General features: G+C 37.5%; 1 protein-coding gene across 6 annotated transcripts in view; it reads left to right on the top strand.

The window, feature by feature from the left end:
• STXBP5L (syntaxin binding protein 5L) overlaps nucleotides 1-24,665 on the top strand; it is a 207,096-nt gene that overhangs the window by 72,077 nt on the left and 110,354 nt on the right. For all 6 annotated transcript variants that reach the window (XM_054813652.1, XM_054813650.1, XM_054813651.1 and 3 more), the window contains exons 4-5: nucleotides 1,290-1,390; nucleotides 23,709-23,843. In XM_054813652.1, coding sequence (XP_054669627.1) covers nucleotides 1,290-1,390; nucleotides 23,709-23,843 — 236 coding nt within the window. The remainder of the gene's footprint in view (nucleotides 1-1,289; nucleotides 1,391-23,708; nucleotides 23,844-24,665) is intronic.

Below are 24,665 nucleotides of genomic sequence, written 5' to 3'. Positions count from 1 at the left end.
ATTCTTTACTGTGAGAGTGGTGAGGCACTGGAACAGGTTGCCCAGAGAGGTTGTGGATGCCCCATCCCTGGAAGTGTTTAAGACCAGGTTGGATGGGGCTTTGGGCAACGTGGTCTAGTGGAGGGTGTCCCTGCCCATGGCAGGGGGGTTGGAACTAGATGATCTTTGAGGTCCCTTCCAACCCTAACCATTCTATGATTCTATGATTGGCCCAAACTCTTTGGGACATGAGAATTAAAGCATAGATTACACTGTATTAGAGAATTCTCACCTTCATAAATTTCATTTGCATGTGTGAACATTGAAAAGAACAGTTGCTAGGATTAGGAAGGAAATTGAAGATGCAAAAAGAGAAGTTTATCGGTCAGTCATAGTTGGTATGATCTGATCTTTCAGTTACATTCTTGCCCTTTCTCAGAATTATGCGTTGCCTTCTGTTTTGGCAATATCTAGTTCCTCTCTGCCATAGTAATACACAGGTATAGATCCTTTGTACTAGACCTGATCTGAGGTGTAAATGTAGTAAACCACCACAGCAGCAGTAGAGAGCTTCCTTTGCAGTCCATTTTCACATGGCATCACTGTTCCATGGTGAAGAGAAAGATAGTAAGAAGGAGGTAGAATAAGTTCACTTCAAGCTGTGCAGGCAGATAGAGGTCTGGACCTTGGAAGATGTCCATTTTTGGGGCACCAGAAGCAGAACCAGTCTTCAGAGTATTTCTGACTGTGATAAAGACACTGTCCTTTTGTCTACATCTCTTAGTTCTTCTTACGTCCTCTCCCTCTGCTACCTGTCCCTACTCTCTTATCTGCATCTTCTTTTCACAGTTCTGGTTTTGAAACTTCTGTTGTCTTGATATGACAGTGCTTGGCACTGCCGCTTGTGTGTATGTGTGTGCACTAATCCCTTTTTCCTTTAGTTATATCCTCCACGCTCACCTTTTTAAGTGTTCTCTGTCCTCCTTTTTGTTAATCTCTATGCTTATGTAGAAATATGTGAGAGCTCACATGTATAACCTTGGTACAAAGCTTTAATTTGTATTTTAAATTGATGGAATTTTTATTTAACTTTGGCTGATCTTGTACTAAATAAAAATATTCACATTTACCAGATCAATTCAAATTGACTATTATTTATGGTAGAATATATTTTTTCTAGAAGAAAGCAACCATTTTTCATAAACGATATCATTTTCTACAGGTAAATCATTAACAGTAAGCATCACTTAAGAATATGAGAGAATCTGCAGAAAAGTAATATGTTGTGCTGTATTTTGTGTCTGCTTTAGGGTGCTTTGGTCAGTGCAAGTGCAGATGATACACTTCATTTGTGGAATCTCCGACAGAAACGACCAGCTATCCTACATTCTCTGAAATTTAACAGAGAAAGGTAAGACTATATGACACAAAATAAAAATGTCATAATAATAAAAAACCCCAAACTTGCTTTCCAGATTCTAATAATACATGCTTATTAGTTTGCCTTTCTAAAGGAGGATATAGTTTTGTCTTGCAATTTTTTGTTCCATTGTTTGAGTCTTGTTTCCACAGAACAAAAACTTCACTTTCTCTTTCTGCAGCCTTCTCAAACTAGAAAAATTTTATCTACTTTTTGTCAAAATGTTTTTCATTTTATCTTCTATTTTTATGAGCCAATGTGAACAGTAATGTGTGTGTTTTTCTTAAGACCAGACACAAGCACTGTGATCCTTTTGGCTGATCTGCTGTTCAGTACTAGCCAGAGTACCTCAGCTGGCTATATCAGGGAAATAATACTTTTCGCTACCTTGAAAGGGTTTTATTTTCTTAAAATACTGGAATTTTAGCAGAAATAAATTGTGAATGTGGGAAACTATGGTAAATGCTAAATGAATCAGAGACTGTTTATCAAAATTTTACTTTATCAGTACTAAATTTTGAAATCCTTACTGATAATAGATTAAATGAGTGGTTATAATTTTCAAACTCAAACAGAAGCTTAGAACTCTAATCTGCATTTAGTCACCCAAGTAAAACCTGCTACAATATTATGGAACTTGAATGCTACACTTTTATTAATATTAAGAAAAAGGTCCATGTTTCTATTAAGGAATTAGGTCAGTAGTCAGAAGAACAAGGTTTAGTACTTAAGTGTAGCAGTTGGGGGTTTTTTGTCAATCCTTGAGCAATACAGATATTCTGTATTTCATCTTTGGGATGGATTTTTTTGAAATTTGAAAACATAGGTATAATACATAGTATGGTTTTGACTGGAAGTGATATTGTAATTCTCTTAGTATATATATTCAGTGTTTCTTGAGGTGCAGCAACTTTTTTTAGAAATTTATATATTTGCTTGTGCAGTGGTGAAAGATATCAGTAGTTTGCCAGACCTATGAAATAAACAGGCTCATCAAAGCTTTAGCTGCCGCAAACCTGAAAATTATTATGGAAATAGACTTTTTCTTTGTTGTTTATTATTCAGATACACATCATCTTTGCACTTAAATGTCACCAAGTTGCAAGTTTTGTTGTGGGAAGTACTATGTAATAATTTAGAAAATATACATCCTAATTCCAGGGTGTTTGTAACGTGTAGCAAAAGCATATCAAGTGGTTTGGGACTGCATGAGGGAAGTTGAAAAAGAAAAATTATATGTACATTTGCTAGCTACTTCTTGACAGTAAGTCATCATTTTACATATGTTGAAAAATTTGAATCTTGATATTCTCGTCAAGTAGTTACATTATCCACAATTTGTCAGTGATAAATCTAAATATTGTAGAAGTTATTCCAGTACATCTTGGTCTAGCTCTCCCAGCCAGCAACCTTCCATACAACCTAAGGAATCAATACTTATAAGAATGCAGTGTCTGTTTGCCTGTCATTCTCTTCAGAGAGACACGTGGTATCTTGGTCAGAATTTTATCAGAATTTCTTGATAAAATAAACTCACACACATTTGGGTTTTGCTGAGAACAAAACATTTGTCATCACATTTACCTAAATTTTCTTTTTCTTCTGACAGTCTAAAACATGGGGCAAAATATTTGGAAGCAAGTTATTTAGAATACTAGGAACCTTGGCATAAAACCAAATTGTGTAATGACATTTTTGAACTGAGGTTTAAAAAGGATCTGAGGGTGTAGTTATTTGTAACAAATGCATAGCTGTACTGCCTTTTATCAAAGTCTAGTATGTCGTGAGTAAAAAAAATACTATTAGTTCTTTTATGCATATTTTAAGTAACTGGTATGATCACTTCCATTTAAATGATTTTTATTAGCATATCAAAAACTATGAGGTATTGTCAAAAAAGTAGGCCCACTTTTAAATTAAAAAAGTTTTCAGGAAGTATGAAGAAATAACTTTGTAGGCAGACCTTTTTCTTCTCAGGGTTCTCTAGAACTGCCCTAAGTTTTTGGGGTTTTAGAAAACTTTCAGTTTTCTAAGCTTGATTACACATTTAGTATGTAAAATTCAGCATAAACCTCTGGGCAAGTAGCAAAAACATAAGGCTAAAACCCTCATTAACCCTCTCATTAATCTGGAACAGTATATATGCCTATATATATATGCTATATATATGTATGTATATGCTTCTCTGTATATATGCCTAACAGAGTTAAGGCTAAAAGAGAGCTTCCATTTTTTTTCTGAATATACATTCTGTGTTTGAGCACCGAAGTTACAAATTCTGTGATGCTCAGAGAAATAGCAAATAATGGTTGCCTTAGCTATAAGAAATTTATGGCAAAATGGATATAAGGGGAATTTGGAAGGATGATAAAGCAGTAAGATCAAAATTGATTTTCTTCAAGAAATTCAAAGATCCATCTTCCAAAAATTAATGTCTTCTTTACTGTTGGAACAGTACAAAAAATTAAAATATTTTCACCCTCTCCTCTTGCAGGGAGAGATTAAGGGAAAGCAAGAATCATACTGTAGAGAGAAAGATTCTTTCTTTTCTCTTGTTTTAAGTTTGTGACCCAATGAATGAGTTGGTTTTGATATTTCTTAAATGGGGAGAAATGCTTGTTGACAGAAAATAGATTTTAAAATACTGATGCATGTTTTCAGAAAACAGGTATTGAACAAGGCCATACATGGAAGTGTTTAGACAGTCAAAGGCTAGTTCTTACAAGAAGACCACTTATAATTTAATTTAATTTTAGATTTAGACAGCTTTTACAGAGCCAAACACATAATTATTCAGATGCAGTTTACCTATGAAAATGGAGCGTGTTGCTGCTTCAAATTCTCTTATTTGCATGTCTCTCTTGAGGATTTATAAATATTGCAATTTTATTCATATAGTATAATTGCCTCCTTGGTACACTGTTTGGTTTATATATTTTTTTCTGAACAATTGGCAGATTTATTTCATGAAGTGATGCACTATAATGCACTTAATTACTTGAAATTCTGATATTTTATCTGCTTTTGATGAGGAAGATCATTCTGTTAGTCCAGATTCTTGATTAATTTGACTTCAATTAATTAGCTTTCTGTAGAATCAGTTTATTCTGAGTTTTTAAAATATTTGATGCATGAACCATACAGCTGTTAGATTCTGTTAGATGGATCAATGCTATTTAAGTCTTTGGCTATTACTCAGTGCATCAGTCTTGATATTGTTGAACTGTTTAATTTGCAATTTGCTTCTGTTTCTTGACATTTAAGATTGCAGGGTAATGGACTAAAATCTGCTCTTAGTGGTGTTTATGTATATGTTTATGCAACTACTTGAGTCAAATTTCCCCAAGCGTATACATATATTCCCTCCCGCAAAAGTCAAAAACATGTTTGTTCTTTTTTCAGATGTTGGTAACAACATAGACATAAAGAGCAAAGAACTCTTAAATACAAACACAAATTGTTTGTAAATAGATTTGCAGCACACTGGTTATCTTTCACTTATCCTGTAGGATTCAGTATTAAGACACCAAATGGTTTATGAATAATATTTCACTAACAAAATGCACTTTTGTAGCCATTAGGTCATAGTTTACAACCTCTCCAGATTTATTTTTTTCTTCTTCTGACCTACTGTTAAACTAATTTGCCTTTTGTAACTGATTTTATATGGTATGTTCTTGGTGACAAGCTGTCTCCTAGAAGATTGTAGCACTGCTCAAATAATTCTGGGATATGCTAATGCAGTATTAACAATATTAACTTGTCTCTGATAATTCACTGCTCCTTTACTAAGTGTCTCTTTGGAGCAAGTGTAGAAGGAACACTGAAGAATAAGACATAATGGCAAACTGATATTTTTGTTCTACAGTGTAATGCCCTGGACTTTGTAGCAAATTATGGGTTTGCCTTGTATCAAAATATATAAGGTTATCATCTTGAATTTCTATTGCTATAATTGGAATGTAATACAATGCATTAAGAACCTTCAAGAAAATATAAATGTAAGTAATGTATTTCAGCGGTCAGCCCCATGCCATGAGCTGTAATGATAACATGGTTACTCAAAGACATGCTTGACTTGACAGTAGCATATGGTTGATAATGTATCATTTTCTGTTTCATTTACAAATAGGAAGCACAGATAAAACTTTGTAACCTCTGGAAATACTCCATAAGAATCTTTTCAGTACTTTTGAAGGATAACATTATGGTGATTTTCCTTATGTTAATCCCTCTTTTTCCTTCTTTGATGTCATAGGAGATGCCAGATTCATCTTTAGTAGACATTTTAGGCAAAATAAATAACTCAGCTACTGGAATTAGGCACTGTATCTGCTGCAAGGAACATTAGGATTAAGCTAAACTACTGAAAACTATTATAGGCCTTAATTTTTTTTAATACACACAGAGCAGACTTCAGCAAGTATAGCTTTAAATATATAGCAGTTTACATAGTTTTCCTCTTTAAGATTAGTGCAACCGGGGTAGGAAAAACCAGCAAGGATTACAGTGTGAAATCCAGGTCCTGTAGGCCTGCGTGCATTAGTTTCACATATGAATAGGGTTCATCTGTTATTCTGAAGCTCAGCTAATTCAGTTGTGTTGACTGACATGTGGGATAGCTCTCCTTTTCTTTTAGCCAGTGCTGACTGGCATCTTCCAAGTGAGCCTACAGTGCTACAACGGTTTTATCCACTGACTTATACTCAGAATACATGAACACAGTGTACAAATTCTGTTGGGTCTTTAAATCCACCTGCAAGTGCTGTGTACCGATGCTGTAGCAGTACCGTAAGTGCCCTTCTGCAGAGGAATCACCAGGTGACAAAATCTGTATAACTGGCATTGGGGCTCTGGTCTGGAACACTTTCTTTAGTGTTAAGGCCATGCTGGCACAGAGGAAGAGGAGCCTTTTAAGTGGGTGACCTTTAAAGCAATGATCTCAGTTAGCTGTAACTTAATTAGAAACTTGACTCTTATATCTGAGATTTTGCAGTATTTGAACAAGGTGCTTGAGACTGTTACTGTAATGCTTGGAAGCAAGGAGAAAAAATGGATATTTTTGGATCTGGTGACTTGACTTTTGTGTGTTGGTCTATATTCTTTCCTGAGAGCAGCTGTATCTCTGTCTATCTGTCTTGCTGTATCTTTGCAGGATTTTGTATCCTCTGTTGTTAAGAGTTTACCTCATCTAAATGACAGAAGGACACTATTGAATTAATCCTGGTGACTGGCTGTCCAGTCTCAGCAGTACCTGTATCTGTTTACTTGTGTGCTAGGGACTTGTGAGTTACTAAGATTATGTCTCATTGGCTGTTCAAAGAATTCCTGTGATTGCCCTCTCATAAATGAGCCTTCTGGTTAATATTGTATAAATGCAAACTCTGTATTGTTTATATACTTTCAAATTAGTCAGAGGTCTGTCATCAAGCGTGAAAACTAGTTCATAGGCTCAGTGCAGTTGCACAGCCATGCTATACCACAAAATAGATTCTGATTACGTGGTGTGGTGCAGCATTTAGCTGTTCAAAAGAACCACAGAATTCAGATACAAAGCAATATTTCACCATGCAGTCCTGCCTATCTTTTACACTGAGAGATGGTTTGTGGAAAGGATTTAAACTTTCTCAGGTTGATGATGGAAAAAACTGAGGAAAGCAAAAGAAGGCATGCTTTTGATTGGCATTTGTTTCCACATGTTGAAGAAATTTTTACAAAACTTCCTTGTGCACCTTCTTTTCTTTCATCTTATCAAGAGTGTATTGCCAAGCGTGAAGACAGCACAGACCTCTAACATGTAAGGTAAATATTAAATGTGTGTGGTGTGGTGTTGCATCAGCATTTGTCACTTTTGAAAGAATGATGCTTAGTGATTTCAGTAACAAATTAATGTTGTTTGAATGCAATTATTGAGCTTGGAAAGATTCTTGAAGCTCATAAAGAACACTTCTGGTCCATAGGGCTGAGCCTTAGTACTGCAGGGCAGGAAAGCGAACTTTGTCAAATGGCACTTCAGAAAGACAAAAGACTGGATACAAAGTCTCTCCAGTGAGACTGACCCAAATTATGGTCATGTAGTTACCACACACCTCTGCCTCCTCTGTTTTTTTTTAAAAAAAAAAAAAAATTACAACTTTACATTCTTTTTTCAGGTCTTGCATCATGTTACAGAAAATTTTTTAGTACACTTGACCTGTAAGATCATTAAGAGCCATACAGTCATCCTGGAAGGGCAGTATGCAACCTAGTTGAAATGATGAATGTCTTGGTCATTAAAAGAAGTCTAGCAAAGTGTTTTGGTTTATTTTCTTCAACAGGCATTAGCTAAACAATCAAGAGCAAAAATACAAAATATAGATTAGCTCGTTGATACCAAGAATCAGCAGTTTTGATTTGATAGATTTATGAGATTATGGAATTCCACTAAAGTAGAATGAAAATTCACATAATCCCTGAGATTTTCTTTTAATAGATCTTAAATATGTGGACCTTCTAGTGGATTTGAGCTGAAGGGAGCTCCTCAGTCTAGTTCCCTGTAGTTGCAGACCAGACAACTCCTATACCTCCTTTTACATAATGAACAAGCTGACTATGTTTTGCATAGAGGTGCTGGTCCTTTATGATCCCATAAGAAAGGCACTCAGACTCTATAAGGTCTCTATAAGGTCAAAATGCTGTTTATTAGAGCTAGCACTGTCAAGTACTAGAGAACAGTATAGATAATCTTACATCCCTGTAGATGCTGGGAACCTGCAGCATCAAAGTTGCTTTGATGTTCTGCAGCATCAAAGAGGCCTCCAGCCAGCAGGCTGGGCAGACCCCATCCATAGATAGGGTTATCCCATTTTGGTCCTTCAAGTTATTATAGGATTTTTCTGATAAGAAAACAGCTGTATTCATTATTGCTACTCTTAAACAGAAAGGACGTTCACACTAAAACTTCCTGCTGCGCTGTTAGATAAAGGCAAGGCCACGCAGATGATGCAGTCACCAAGTTGGAGCTGTGTGAGGCTTCTCTGTTACAAGCCTGAAGGCTGCTGTGTACATCAGCCCAGCACAGGCTTGCCCCTGCTCAGGTTAACTGCTGTGTGGATCACTAACTCCTCCGCATGCAATGGCCTCCCAGTCAAGATTGTGACACTATCATATAACTATTCAAGCTTAAGTCCGCTGCTCCTCCTATTACGGAAAATTGCTCCATGCTTATTTCATCCTTCTGATGGCAAGAAACCTTCTGGCTTCAAGATGAAATTTATTTTTATGGCGCTTTTATACCCATTTATTCTGATATTCTGGTCTCCACATTGTCATGCATTTTAAATATTTCGTCTCTTATTTGCAGTTAAACAGCTCATTCATATCCATTCACAATCTGCTTTTTTCCTTCTTTTTTTTCACTACAAAAATCAAGTTTCTGTGTTTTCCTTTATAAATTTGCGTCTTCATTCCCTTTTCTTTTCTTTGGCCCTTCTTCTCATATCAGTTCTCGCTGAGCTGATGATTAGGCAAGGAAATATTCTAGATAGGGTCCCATCTGTGCTGTGGGCATGGACATTACCATTTTCTTTTGTAATCTCTGCAGGAATATGTTTACTGGTGCATACCATAATAACATCTTCCTTTTACATGGCTTCATCTTATCAGTGCTTGTGGGCTTGCTGTGATTGACTAATACACCTATAACACTTCTTCACTGATGTATATCTAGCTAGCAGGGAATGTGCTGCTTTGCAGTGCAATCCTCTAAGAGCGGAAGCAAAATGAGACAAGCGAAATTGAAATTACCTTTTTCCATCACTTCTGTATGAGGGGTTCCAACCCTAAAGTGGAAGTCCTTATTCTTTGAACTTTGAGGCCTTGCCCTTTGTATTTTAATTTCATTCTATTTCTTGCACTCATGCAGATTGTCCTTCCTCTGTAATATTGTGTCCCTAAGAGATTTCATTAGCATTAGAACCAAGATCAGCTGTAAAACTAATACTTGAGAATCCCTCAAATATCCAGTAAAATATTTCTTTTTCAGTAAAATCAAGTGGAAAATAGACATTAAAACCAGAATTATATAGTAATTTTTTTTTTTTTTAATAAATGCTGTATTTAATTTTGACATATGCTAGATTTCCTGCAATTGGAATATTCTGGAATAGCCTATGTTTGGTAAACCTACCTTCCCTATTTTACCATCACTTTTCAAAATTTGTCCTTTCGGAAACTCAAAACCTTAGTGTATATTTTTAAGTATATTTGAGCAGTTATTACTAACATTACAGTCATAGCAGCATAGAGGACAACACAGCTTAACTTTATTTCTATCTGGTTTAATTTTTTTATGCTTACCTTCTTGGGGGAGGGGCGTTTAATGCAATCCTAGATGGTGCCACTGCAGAGAAAGTTCTGCAAGAACTTAAGCTGGCAAGTTTAAAACTAGCTTGGTTTCTCTGTGCTTAAATTACACCGGGATATATGTTATTCTAAAATAACATCACCTTTTATTGATTCATTGACTGTTTATTAGAGAAGTTTCTTGGTTGCCATTTCCAGGAATATCTAGACCCTACAATTATTAGAAATACTTGTTTTCTAATCTGTACATGATGCAATAAACTCTCTTATAATTACAGAAGTCCTGGTCATATTTTTCATTCTAGAATATTAAAAAGATCTCTGTTTAAATTCAAGGTTGGATCTGAATATAAGAATCTGTGTTCTTTTTTTAATGGTGTCTTTCCCCAAAGTAATTTTTAGTCCACCAGAGTTCTGCCAATATTATTATTTTCAGTTTCATTTCAATTAAAAATGTTCTTAAATGCATTATGCCACAGTATCTTTTTTTACACCTGTTTGCTAAACACCTTATCTGAAGGCAAATAGAGCTGTTTAAGATACTTAAGATCTATTTTTACACAGGTCTGTACATAAAGCTTCTATTTCCATAATGAGACTTTAAAATATGCAGTAACAACATTAGCATAGTATACACATTCTGAATTACTTAATTTTTTATGTCACCTGGCCACCTCTGATTGTCTGCCTGAGTAACTTGCGTGTTGCTTTCTTTCCTCAGAAAAAATCCTTTAGCTCTTAGCAGTAGACATAATGTTGCTATATGCTGCAAAACTTTAGCTCGTGCGCTAAGCAGTGTGCTTGTTGTTTCTAATGCTTTGTAGAAAATAAAGCATGTTTGTCAGTAGATTTCTGCTTTTTTGAGAAAACACAGGGTAACGTGTTATGTTGTTTTCACATAGCAGCTGTGTTGCCAAATTGCTCTAAGGCCAGGTTTGGATAGCAAAATTTAATATATGCACGCAGCTTTAGTCATAACAAATGAGAAGTCCAATACTGTAATACAAATATGCATCATCTACTTCATATCATACATACTCATATTAGACAAGAGCTAAAAAAGATGTCTTTTAAAATTTAAACAAATTCAGACAGGATAAACAGTCTTAAATTATCAGTGGGAATTTTCAGCTCGCTACAGCTATAGTATAGTTACGGGAATTCTGTGGTTTTATATTTTGAAGTTTTCAAATTTGAGTTTCGAGACATCTTTCGTAGTCCTGTTCAGATCTGTCCTTTGACCTTTTGTTGCATTAGATTTCCAGGCATATATTAAAGCAGTGAAAAACATGCACCCATTCTGTTGCAGTAAGTCATTTGTCTCTTGGAAACCACACCACCCCTTTCCTGCCCAGGCACATGGCAGCTTCAAGCAGAATCCAATGCAATGATTTAGGATTCTTTTCCTTCTGTCACAATAAACTCTGGGCATTATTCCAGTAAATCAGAAATAGAACTAGTAATGTCAGTGTTGAGATTATCTCATTAAACAGTACATGAGCAGGAAGACAAGAGAGACTACAAATTGCAGAAAAACAAGGACTCTTAATCACAGAGTCCCTGTCTACTGAAGCATAACAAATGAGAACAGCTGGTCTCCAATAAGTCTACAGGATTTTAATTGATGGAAGCTGTTAAGCAAAAAGCTGTGTATACACAGTAAAAAGTATACACATGTAAAAATGCAATTTTTTTTACTTTGAAGTCAATTTCAGTATTTCAATCTGAAAGTCATTCAAAATAGCTTGATCAATATTGATATAAAATAGGTTTAAAACTTGTTATAGTAAAAATGTATGATAAACAGATTTGTGTATGTTGAGGCAAGCAGGGGATGAAATACTCGTGTACCTTTAGTTTACTTTTCTAACAGCTATGTAAAGTCAAGCTGTTTAGCAAAAGACAAGTTTCAACCTTTCACCTTTGAGCTCAGTCTCAATTTACATTTTTGAAACTATGAGATTGGGAAGCAAAACCTGCATTTTTTGATTTATAGCTTCAGTGTTGGGTGAAAGGATGAGAGAAACTCTACCCTCAGGTATAGGGGTTTTTTTGGTTTTGTTTTGTTGTGTTTTTTTTAAATGCAGCTGCTACAAAATCAACAAAAGAAATCAATCAAAAACTTTCTCTTATGAGAGCATATCTCCTTCTTCCATCCTTTGATTTTTGGCTTTATTGCTAAGAAACTCAGTGGTTTTTATTGTGGTCTGTATTGCCCATCACTGTCACTATGCTCGGTATTAGAACTCCATTTTTACTTCACTTGTTCTCCATTAATTTCTTTGAAGGTTAAGCACTATAAATAAGAAACAGTGATTTCACAAGCCACTAGACAAGAGAAAAATCATGTACGCTGTCTTTCCCCTAAAGAAGAAAGCAAGAGTCTGTTTGCCAACCCTGTTTCATTAATTTAATCACTTCACTGATTTTGTGGAACTTTTATTCTCGTTTTTGTTTTCTAATGACCTTGAGTTAGCATCAGAAACAAATTGGAAGCCAATGAAAAGTATGCTGGTTTCTTGCAGCGTCTTTTTCTTTTTAAGGAGGCAAGTTTCCATGTAACTTCCTTGTCTTTTAGGTCAAAGTCTACACGTTACACTTGTTCAATCCACTGCATTACTGTTGTGTAATAGTAAAGATCTAGCCAGGGACAGTATGCCACTGTCATCAGTGATCCTGCTCCCACATGTAAGACATCCCAATGAATTTACAGTCAAAACTGTAAAAGAGAGTTGACAAAAGAGGGTGTCTTTTTGCTGTGCATTTGTCCAAGAGGAAGGAAAGTTATTTTCTGTCATCCTGAAGATTAAACAAATTATTAGTAGCACAGGCTACAAAAATTGTCATCCCCTTGCACACTGGGATTTCAAGAGTGACTTTTAGGTTGTTCTGGAGCTCCAGTAATGCCAGTTAACATGATGCGGTGCTGCTGCTAAGGCAGGTAGCCATTGAGATACCGAGGGCATGAATTTAAATGCCTGTGTCTTGTATTATTAGTGCAGCTGTCTTTTCATATGTGTTACGGCATGTTAAACAGGCCAGGATGATCTTTTACAGAGTAGAAAGAAGTTTAGTAATAAGAAATAAAACTGGTAAAAAAAAAAAAAAAAAAAAAAAGGACCTGTTGCATGCTGTATACATTGAGTGTCCTTGTAAAGTGCTCATGAAAACTTCATAAGGTTTTATTTAAATACATAAACTCAGTCTTTATTCTAGGGAGATCTCCAGGTTTACCAATCTAATAAAATGTAATGTATCTAACATGTTTTCGAACATGCTTTTTCTAATTTGTTCTAGGTTCTTTTAAGTTTGAGTGAACTGCTTGTAAATGATTTATGTTAACATATAGTTGCTACACTAGTGGTTTGTGTAGTTAACATAAGCATTTGTATCTTAAGTATTTATGGAATGCTGTAGACTATTAATTACAGTTATGATTGCAAATTCGTTTGAAATAGTAAGCTCTCAAATTGTGGTGGATTGACCCAGGCTGGAGGCCAGGTGCCCCCCAAAGCTGCTCTGTCACTCCCCTCCTCAGCTAGACAGCAGAGAGAAAATATAATGACAGGCTCATGGGTCAAGATAAGGACAGGGACAGATCACTCATCAGTTACCATCACGGGCAAAACAGACTCAACTCAGGAAAATTAAATTAATTTATTACCATTTATTAAATTAGGGTAGTGAGAAATAAACCCAAATCTCAAAAGCACCTTCCTCTCACCCCTCCCTTCTTCCCAGACTGAACTTCACGCCCGATTTCTCTACCTCCTCCCCCTCAGCGGCACAGGGGGATGGGGAACAGGGGTTGCAGTTGGTTCATCTCACGTTGTCTCTGCCGCTCCTTCCTCCTCATGGGGAGGACTCCTCACACTCGGCCCCTGCTCCAGCGTGGGCTCCCTCCCATGAGGGAGTCCTCCGCGAACTTCTCCAATGTGAGTCCTTCCCACAGGCTGCAGTTCTTCACGCACTGCTCCAACGTGGGTCCCTTCCACGGGGTGCAGACCTTCAAGAACAAACTGCTCCAGCGTGGGTCCCCCATGGGGTCACAAGTCCTGCCAGCAAACCTGCTCCAGCATGGGCTCCTCTCTCCATGGGGTCACAGGTCCTGCCAGGAGCCTGCTCCAGCGCAGGCTTCCCACAGGGTCATAGCCTCCTTCGGGTGCCTCCACCTGCTCCAGCGTGGGGTCCTCCAGGGGCTGCAGGTGGAATCTCTGCTCCCCATCCTTCCTCCATGGGCTGCAGGGGGACAGCCTGCCTCACCATGGTCTTCTCCAGGGGCTGCAGGGGAATCTTTGCTCCGGCGCCTGGAGCACCTCCTCCCCCTCCTTCTTCACTGACCTTGGGGTCTGCAAAGTTTTCCTCTCACATCTTCTCACTCCTGTCTCCGGCTGCAATTGCTCATGGTGGTTTTCCCCCCACCTTCTTAACTCTGTTATCCCAGAGGCACTACCACCGTTGCTGATGGGCTTCGCCTTGGCCAGCTGTGGGTCTGTCTTGGAGCTGGCTGGCATTGGCTCTGTCGGACATGGGGGAAGCTTCCAGCAGCTCCTCACAGAAGCCACCTCTGTGCCCCGCCCCCCACTATCAAAACCTTGCCCCCCCCCCCCCGCTACCAAAACCTTGCCATGCAAACCCAAAACACAAATCGAGAATGGGCCTAACTTTAGGCTTATAGGGTTATTTCACCTGTCCAAAAGTTTTGCACAGGAACTTCTAGCTTTTGAAGAAACAGGAATGGCCTACTTTTACTCTAGATTGTTTTAATAGGAAAGAAGGAAAATGAGGAATTGAATATACTATTGATAGTGCTTTGGTTTGCAGCTTATATTTTAGTTTTTAACACTGTTAAGGATTAATAATCAGTCCTAATTTCTAAAAATCAGGATGCTTCAGAATGTGCCAATAGATCCAAAGAAAAAAGAAACCTAGCTAGAGACAAAAACAAAATATCTTGAGAAATACATAGTTTGTCAACTACATTTCTTAAAATTTTACAAATTTTTTTCTGCTTCCTCTATTCCTCTTTCTTATTCTTGTAGCTTGTTTATGTATAATATTTCAGGTAAGGGACACCATGAAAAATGCATGTATTCTAAACACTTTGAAAGCAGCAGTGGACCACCGGCCAGGTGACACATCTAAATAATTTGCAAGGAGAATAGCTGCATAAGCTTTTTTGTTTTGTCAAAACAAATAACTGTATAAGGTATCTATCAGCACTATTTAAGCCTATTTGCCCAAAATGGATCTATAAAGTCAAAATATTTTCTTAACATTTTTTCCAAGTAGAATTTATAGAAGTGGGAAGGAGGGGTGTGTGTTAATTATATACAGCACATTCACAAATAGCTAGAAGAATACTTTGTTTAGGATATATTTATATTGAAATTCTAGTTTAGAGATGGAATCCTGATTTGTTGGACCTCAGCATTTGTATGGAATCTTCCATCATTGAAATTCTTTAAATCAAGAAAGGTATCTTTTAGTAAATTGTTCTAGTTCAAGCAGTAATTAATTTGAACAAATCCTATGGCCTGTGTTAAGCAGAAGAGAGGAGCCCCAAATGTTTGTTTCTTATATTACAGTCCGCAGATTCAATTATTGCTGTTGTACAAATAATGACCATAATGAATACTTGTAGCTAAAGCGATATGAAATAATGACAAATAGAACTGTTTTGTGAACTGATTGGGTAAGCTGAATAATCTGAGATACCGCACTTGGAAAGGATGTTGGCAAACAGATGTATAGCAGTAGAAGGTAACTGTTACCGCTGCTTTGACTCCATATTTCATTCATGTTCCTTTGTAAAGAACATGTATTGAATTGCCTCATGTAAAGCAATTAATTTTAATGTCTCTTTCCTTGAAATATTGATCTCTACAGACTACTTTAAGAGGAGTAAGCTTAAGTAATGTCTTCAAGTGGTCCTACTGCTTGCAGGTATTGATAGTTCAGTCAGGAAACAGGCACAGTAGCATATGAGCTAAATGATGACTTGTTTCACAGTGTTGAATTGTAAATAGTTTGTAACTTTCATTAAAAACCTAGAATTTCTTGCTAGAGATGATGCATTGAGTAGTATAAACAGAACAGTCACATTCAGCTCCTAATTCGATGTAATAATTACAACTTAGTTCTATTTTTCCAATCTTCATTAGATATTCTTCATCTACTCAGTTCTGTCATAAACTTTAATTGTAGTGTACGCACTATAGTCTTAAAACAACAAAGAATATTTGAGCAGTCTGTGTAACACTCAACTGGAAAAAAATCCAGAGATGGAAATGTTCGTGCAGTATTTTGAGAATATAATTTACCTTAATATTCTTCTGGTGTTGAGATATCCCTAAATAACAGTGGAGTTTAATATTCCAATGCCTTTGTTATTGCTGTCAGCAGGATCCAATGCAATTTATGTACAATGTGTTTTCAGCTCTACTTCACTTCCTTCTATATAAAGTAATTAAAACATAAAATAAGAAGGACCAATTGATTTTAATTCAAAAGAAGTGTTGACTGATGATGCTAGCAGAAAATTTAGGTGAAACAAGATTTTTCTTAAATTAAAACTAAATCACACTTTTAAGAAACAGGTGGACCACAAGAATCAGTCTCAAAGGCATGTTTGGTTCATTCACTGTCTGCTAGGATCTGCATGTGTGGGTGTACTATAAATTTTTGAAATTCTCTTGCATGGTATGTGGAGAATCTAGTTAGAATAGGAGAAAGATTCATGTTGTGATATAGTATCACCAAGACCCTGAAAGGAAAAACCATCCAGATGGATTGAACTGCTATATATTACATTTAACTCTTAGTCATGCCAGTTAGTAATTTAAACTATTTCCTGTACTGTTATGTCAGCCCTAGAGACTGTGCATATGCTTTAAGTAAATTAAACTAAAATTTTAAATTAAACATTCGAAATCCTAATAATGGAGTTCATCTTGGATTTCTACCTTCCTAGGACTTCCTGGTATATAATCACTGAAACAGTCCATGTTGCAGGAGAAACACTGTTACCTTTACTATACATAGACCCAGCTCACATCTCCGCGGGGAACTGCACAACCATTTGCTGCAAATACATCACATGATCTGGAAGGCAAACTGCATAGGTTGCTGCTATTCTACATGGCTCCTACATGTCTTACCAAGCTAATGACCTCCAAATTTATATGTAGTCCAGGGAGAAGAGTAAATACCTCCAGAGGCCAGATAGCTCATAATTTACATCTTTTGCTTGATCCGCTGGAGACAACTCCTTTTCTTCATTGTCTATAGGTTTAGCCTGTGCTTCTGTTTAGACAATTCAGGTCAGCTACCAATTACTTTGCTTGAATATCTGTCTAAATGCTCTTGTGTGCATTTCATGACTTAAAGCAATAATTTCAGCTATAACGTTCCCTTGTGAACTGACAAAAAAGCAACCCTACACTTTCTGAGAATACTGGCTAGCCAGAAGCTCCCTCAGAAAGGCCAGTCTGCTTTCAACCACTGGAGAAGGAGGGGCACTAGGTGAGTCTGGTCTTCCTCATATGTCAGCAAGGACTTTTCATATTACTTTTGTTCAAAAATACTAAAAATTAAGGGAGTAGTGAGGGGAAAAAAAGAGTTGGGTGGAAATAATTTGTGCTTGATGATGGAGGGAGAAGGGGACCCTCATGAGGCACCCTCAACAGCTATAGTTTTCCTTCCTGGGGAGAAGAAATCCTGCAGACATTGAGAAGGAAGGGAAGGGCTTATCTAGTGTCTTTCCTCTGTTGTGAATACTCATTGAGGGCTACACAGGCCGCAGATTCCTGTCTAAAAAGAGCTATTTTGAAAGAGGACCAGACGGAACATCAGCTAGTTATTGGCTAGTACCAGGGGGGATGGCCAGTCTATCAGGTGGCAGTGCCAAGAGAACAGCTTGTGGTGATGACCAGCTGAGGTAAGTAACATAAATTAGTGGAGAGTACTGAAAGCACCAGAGGATGCTGGAGAAGATTCCTTGATTTGGGAGCATAAATCACTCTAATGAAAAGGTACACTTCTGATATGTATAACCTTCTTAAGAAGCTGATCAACTTTCTCAGCAGCTGAACTCATCCATGCTGAGACAACGCACTGTAAATTGGGTATAAGACAGTGACTGCAACTCAGTAGTCACTGAGAGGAGAAGGCTGGGCCAGGACCATGGCTGTCATGCCTTGCAGCTGCTGGGCTTGCTTTCTGTCAGCTACTCACGCTCCCAACATAGTGCCCTTTCATCTTCCTGTTCTCCTGTAAATTTGTGAGATTTCCATTTTTTTTCTGAGAGCCTGGACAGTGTAGTTTATTTTGGTATGATTCTGAGAAGGAGTTCAAACTGATGTTTGTTTTTTGCAGGAACTTAGAGAAACTGAACCCTTCTGCCAGTCAGTGCTGGGCATAAGGGCTATATGTGTTCTGTGCTTGTCCATATCTGTATAACAGGAAAAGGCATATTATAAATTTAGTTGCAGTTTTGATGTCAAGGAATGAGCAATTAAATAATTAAATTGGAAAAACTGTTCATCATTTTGACAAAAATGCAATTTATTCTCCCCCTTTCCACAGCTCTCCCCACTCTCCGCCAGAAATAGCGTTCCAGGAAAATTTTCCATACTAAAAGCAGAAAAACAAAAATAACAAAGCAGAAGGAAGTGTTCTCAAAATTATGTTTTCTTTTTCTTAGAGCAATATGATTGTGTAATAAAGATGATTTTAAGCCATCTGAGAGTTTTTATTAGTATTTCAGAGAATGTAGCAGTCTAAATTATTGAGATTTTTTTGGTCAGAGTTGCTAGACTGTAGAGTGCTGTGATTTTTCTGAAAAATATACCTTTTCAAGAGTTGCTAGTCAGAATGTATTCCTGTCTAAAATGAGGTTCAATTTTTTGACAATGCATCTTTAAGTTATTCCATTATCTCTCTTATATTGCTTACATAATTTTAGAAATGTTTTCAGGACTTTTTCTAAAGAGTTTTTGCTTAATAAATTTTGACTGAGGTGTTTTGTTTGACACCTACTGATTTTTTTTAAATTACATTTTATATCTTTTTTTATGCTTTGAATATGTTGGAAAACTGATATAATGTTCCAGGCCATTTTGGCAGCATAAGAACACCTTTTTTGATATCAGTCCATGGTTTTTTACTATTTCTTATAATGATAAATGAGATTCATATTGTGGTTTGTTGCTAAGAATGTGTAATATCCACATTTCTGGCTGACTTTCTGTAAGTGATCAACATTGAAATAACATGCCAATTAAATGGAGACCTGAGAATTTGCTCAATCAGATTGACAATCTGATTAAATTTTGGCAGAAGTGCCTCATACTGGCATAAATCACTACAACCCCTATCTTCTTAAGAAGAAAAATTGTCTGTCTGTCTTTCTGGCTAATTGACTGGTTTTTGTAAAGGCATCAAAGGACATCTTAATTTGCTTGTGGGATATACGACTAATAGAGGGATACCTTTCATCCACAATGAAAACTACAGTATGAGACTTCATTGTTTTCTCTTGAAGAAATCGCTATGTAATTTCAGTACTTGCTTAAATGTAAGATGTTCATTAAAAATCTCAGGCTTGTTTCAAAGCTTTCAAGCCTCAAAGTCAAGTTAATATTTTCTGTAAAAGTGAAAAGTCAATAATACATAAAGCAGTTTGCATTTAATTTACATAATGTAAAAGAAAACTACTCCAGAGCACTGCATACTTTTCTGAGAATACAAAAATCATGTGGCTTTGTTTGGTGAAGCCTAACAACATGTTGTATTAAAATGCCTAGTAATCCCGATGCTCTAACATGTTTGTTACATATCTGAATTGTCTTTAAGGGAATAGCATTTTCTTATAAGCTCATATATTGTAAAAGGTGGTATTTGATAATGTGTAATAACAGTTTGGGTAAACAATAAAGACTCGTAGGGTAGTTTTTATTGTGGAACAAAGAATATACAGAATACTTTCTTATCTGACTGTCCCATAAATCTATCAGAGCAAAATTAAATTATTTAAGAAGAAATAGCTGAGCTTAAGAAAACAGTAAAATTTGTGGTAATCTTCTTCATTCTTTATCAATGCCTAATTCTATTCTGGTCCTTCATACTACATATCCAGGCCTAGTAGATATTGGTGCCTGGGACTTCAGACAGGCCAGCACGAAAGTAAGTCTAATAACTGATGGCCAGTGGCTAGTACTTTAGTCTGATTTTTCTCTTACTGTAGTACCTTGCTCTTGAAACATTGTGTTCTTGAAATTTTAAACCCAAGGTGAGCAAATGGATAACATGCAGTAGCTGGGAAATTAGACACCCATTTAGTCTGATAGTTGTTGTGGCAGTACATGCAAGACATTATAAACCAGAAGCAAATTTCAAAAAGGAAAAAAACGCAGACCAAAACAGCCTCATATTGTGTCTGAGGTGATTTTGAGACTTTATTCATAATCAGGGTGTTGGATTCAGTCTTGCACTTTGGAGACAAAGTTTTCTGCAGTACACTGTATTGGCTTGTGAATGGAGCAGCCCTGAGGAGAAGGACTTCAGACTGTTGGTGGATGAGAAGCTCAACATGACCTAGCAATGTGTGCTTGCAGCCCAGAAAGCCAGCCATATCCTGGGCTGCATCAAAAGAGGTGTGACCAGGAGGTCGAGGGAGGTGATCCTGCCCCTCTGCTCTGTTCTTGTGAGACCCCACCTGGAGTACTGCGTCCAGCTCTGGGGGCCCCAGTACAAGAAAGATGGAGCTGTTGGAGAGAGTCCAGAGGAGGGCCACGAAGCTGATCGGAGGGATGGAGCACCTCTCCTATGAGGACAGGCTGAGAGAGTTGGGGTTGTTCAGCCTGGAGAAGAGAAGGCTCCAGGGAGACCTTGTAGCAGCCTTCCAGTACCTGAAGGGGCCTACAAGAAAGCTGGAGATGGACTGTTTATCAGGGAGTGTAGTGACAGGACAAGGGGTAATGGGTTTAAGCTAAAAGAGGGTCAATTTAGATTAGATGTTAGAAAGAAATTCTTCCCTGTGAGGGTGGTGAGGCACTGGAACAGGTTGCCCAGAGAGGTTGTGGATGCCCCATCCCTGGAAGTGTTCAAGGCCAGGTTGGATGGGGCTTTGGGCAGCCCGGTCTGGTGGAGAGTGTCCCTGCCCATGGCAGGGGGGTTGGAACTAGATGATCTTTGAGGTCCCTTCCAACCCAAACCATTCTATGATTCATCAGGATACTGGAAATCAGTATGGTCCTAGGTGGACTTGAACCTGCTTAGTCTGATGACACAACTGCAAGAATTTGGAGCAGCAGCATTCAAGTCAACTAGGGTTTGCTTTGCAACTCATGAGTTATTTGTCAGTCACTAGACAGATATATTTTCAATTCTTTCAAAGTCACAAAAATTTTCTCTTCCTGGAATTTAACAGTTTACTACAAACAAGTGCTGAATGAACATCAATGTGAAGTGGTTAAGAGGATTTGTCAACCTCTAGGGAGGTTTTTGCATGGGCTAGGACCTAACAGAGCATGCATCTATTTTGGAGTGCAAGAAAGAAAAGTAGAGCTAGTACAGAAACAGAAGAAATAAAAAAAATTTGGACTAAATATGAATCTAACCGGAAGTGTAGCAAATGATGCATCTGAAGAGAAAGCAAAAGAAATGGAGTTGTTTACTTTAAGGAGAAGGGTCAAGAAAAATGTCATAACCAGCTTCACATTTGTAAACCTACAAACTGAAAAGGGCAAATTGTTCTTTGCATGTATTATGAACAGAACAATAAAGCTGTCATGGTTTAGCCCCAGCTGGCAACTAAGCACCCTGCAGCTGCTTGCTCACATACTGGTGGGATGTGGAGGAGAATTGGAAGAAAAAGGTAAAACTCATGGGTTGTGATAAGGACAGTTTATCGGGACAGCAAAGGAAGAGGAAAAATAACAATACTAGTAAGAGAATATACAAAGCGGATGATACACAATACAATGTGGTCACTGCCTGGAACCCGATGCCCAGCTGGTCCCAGAGCAGCAATCTCTCATCCCCCCTACACCCCCTCATTCCCCGCCCCTTATATACTGAGCATGACATCATACGGTATGGAATATCCCTTTGGCTAGTTTGGGTCAGCTGTCCTGGCTGTGTGCCCTCCCAGCTTCTTGGCAAATTAGCTCTATCCCAGCTGAAAAACAGGGCCACATCTAACAGCTTTAACTCCAGCAAGGAATATGTAGGTGGTGTACACCTTCTGCAGTATTTTCTGTCAGGTATTTGTCGATCTGACTGCACCCACAATGTAAGTACTAAGTTGATGCTGGAAGGCATTTTCAGTTATGCATACTAAACTGTAATTCCCATTCTCAAGCAATTGTCTTGAAAAACTTGGTTCCCTTCCATTAAAGGCAGTGGAATTATTGCCAAAATTAGACAGCTAATGGTAAAATTTAACCCTGTACAGATGGATTGCACCAAGCCTACATCATACTTAAGTCTCACTTGAATCCACAAAACAAGATTTCTGTGAAGAGTAAACCTCATTCTGGATTCATGATTCAGTGATAATTTTCCCCATAAATTAGAATGTGAAGACTGCATATTTCAACTGTGTTCAATCCAGTGTGATAAATAAGGCCAAAAAGATTTTGCTCACTTGAATGCATTCAGTGTTAAATGTTGTGACACATGATTAGATACTTGGAAAACTACAGAACTATCCAAATACTGTGTAGAATCTGTTTGGAATCTTTTTGTTTGTTGAGAGTATCTTACAGGGAACAATTACAGAAAGTATGTGAAATTTGTATAAATATTAAACAAATCCTTTAATTCAAAGGTTAGCAAATGTTCTACTCAGAGTACTTTACATGTTTGAGAGGGCCAAATTACTGGACAATAGCCAGCACCCATCCCACTCCTTTATAATTAATTCAGAATGATTGATGTACCATAAGAATAAACAAGTGAAATATGTATGTTCTTAAATACTGTTTATACATTTGGGAGGGGGAGGAAGGTGTTAAGGATAAAAATTATTGCATAGCTGTTTAATCAAGTTTGTATATAAAAGCTAGAAATAGCGTGCTTGTGGAGCTGAATGATAAATATAACAATGCATGGCATACCAAGAAAAATACCTGCTTTTTGTCAAAATTTCTGAGGCTATACCATAAGACCAGATTAAGTTTCAGTCTCTGTAGTAGCATTCATTCCATTATATTTTAGCAGCAAGTGGTTTTTTTTATTTCTTATAGATTTAGTTTTACTTGAATGTATGTAATATCTATATAATAACTATATTATCAAAGAAACTTGAATCTACTCATTCATCATCTGTGAAAACTTTCATATATTATCATGAGAAACTGTCATGACATCTTTCCAAGCTAATACAGCACTGGTTAATCACCCTGTAAGAATGATATGAGTGTAGGATTCACTGTGTGTCTATGATACTATACTTAACTGCACTTGATAATGCTCTTATCTACTGCCCTATGCTCCCAGATAGCCAATAAAGTGAATGTATTCTTGTGTGAATGACGGTGTTACACTTCTGTTGTACAAAACATTAATCCTGCTGATGTCCATTAACTTCTGTTTGTTGAAGTGGAAAAATTGCTTATTCTAAGAAAGGAAATAAGAAAGCCTAATGTGAGAGTCTTGGATAGTATCATAGTGCAATTTACTTACTCATGGAGATAACATGAATTAGTTCAGTGTTCAAGTGATGCAACTCTTTTTTCCTGCCCTTAGTATAGGCAGGCAGGATGGACCTGTTTTGTTTCATGTTCTCTTTTATGATTTTTCTGGAGATGACCCCCAAAACCTGCACGTTCTTCAAAATGCTGCACCTGATGGGCAGGCTTTTCTGAAGTTATAAAATGGAAGGAACAATTATTCATCTGCAAAAGTGTTAAAAAATATTGTTGATACAATATTCAGTCACTTTTTTGTTCTTCCTTTCCAGGATTACTTACTGCCATCTACCTTTCCAGAGTAAATGGCTTTATGTTGGAACAGAGAGGGGAAATACACACATTGTAAATATTGAGTCCTTCATTCTTTCTGGATATGTTATCATGTGGAACAAGGCAATAGAACTGTAAGTGTAGACTTTTTTGCATTTGTGTCTATGGTAATTTTTGTAGCTGTCTTAAGATTCATTTTTAAGAATCATTTGTTTTTACAAATATTAACAAATCTTTTGAAAACCTTTTATTTTAATGAATGCATGTGCAGTATTAACTGTTTTGTTACAGGACATTAGGAATTCAGATTTATGAGAGAGACCATGTAATTATGTTAGTTATTTGGCAATCTGTTTAACTATGAATTTCCATAAAATAGGAACGCTCAGTAAGTTTGCAGACGACACCAAGTTGGGCAGAAGTGTTGATCTGCTTGGAGGCAGGAAGGCTCTACAAAGGGATCTGGACAGGCTGGATCAATGGGCCGAGGCCAGCTGTATGAGGTTCCACGAGGCCACGTGCCAGGTCCTGCGCTTGGGTCACAACAACCCCATGCAACGCTACAGGCTTGGGGAAGAGTGGCTGGAAAGCTGCCTGGTGGAAAAGGACCTGAGGGTGTTGGTTGATAGCCAGCTAAATATGAGCCAGCAGTGTGCCTAGGTGGCCCAGAAGGCCAACAGCATCCTGGCTGTTGTATCAGAAATAGTGTGGCCAGCAGCACTAGCGAAGTGATCGTCCCCCTGTACTTGGCACTGGTGAGGTCGCACCTCGAGTCCTGTGTTCAGTTTTGGGCCCCTCACTACCAGAAGGACATTGAGGTGCTGGAGCGTGTCCAAAGAAGGGTAACAAGGATCTAGAGCACAAGTCCTGTGAGAAGCAGCTGAGGGAACTGGCGTTGTTTAGCCTGGAGGAAAGGAGGCTGAGGGGAGACCTTATCGCTCTCTACAACTACCTGA

This window comes from Grus americana, chromosome 1, assembly GCF_028858705.1.
Source record: "Grus americana isolate bGruAme1 chromosome 1, bGruAme1.mat, whole genome shotgun sequence".
Classification (NCBI taxonomy): Eukaryota; Metazoa; Chordata; class Aves; order Gruiformes; family Gruidae; genus Grus; species Grus americana.
This window is presented reverse-complemented; position numbering and strand designations above follow the sequence as displayed.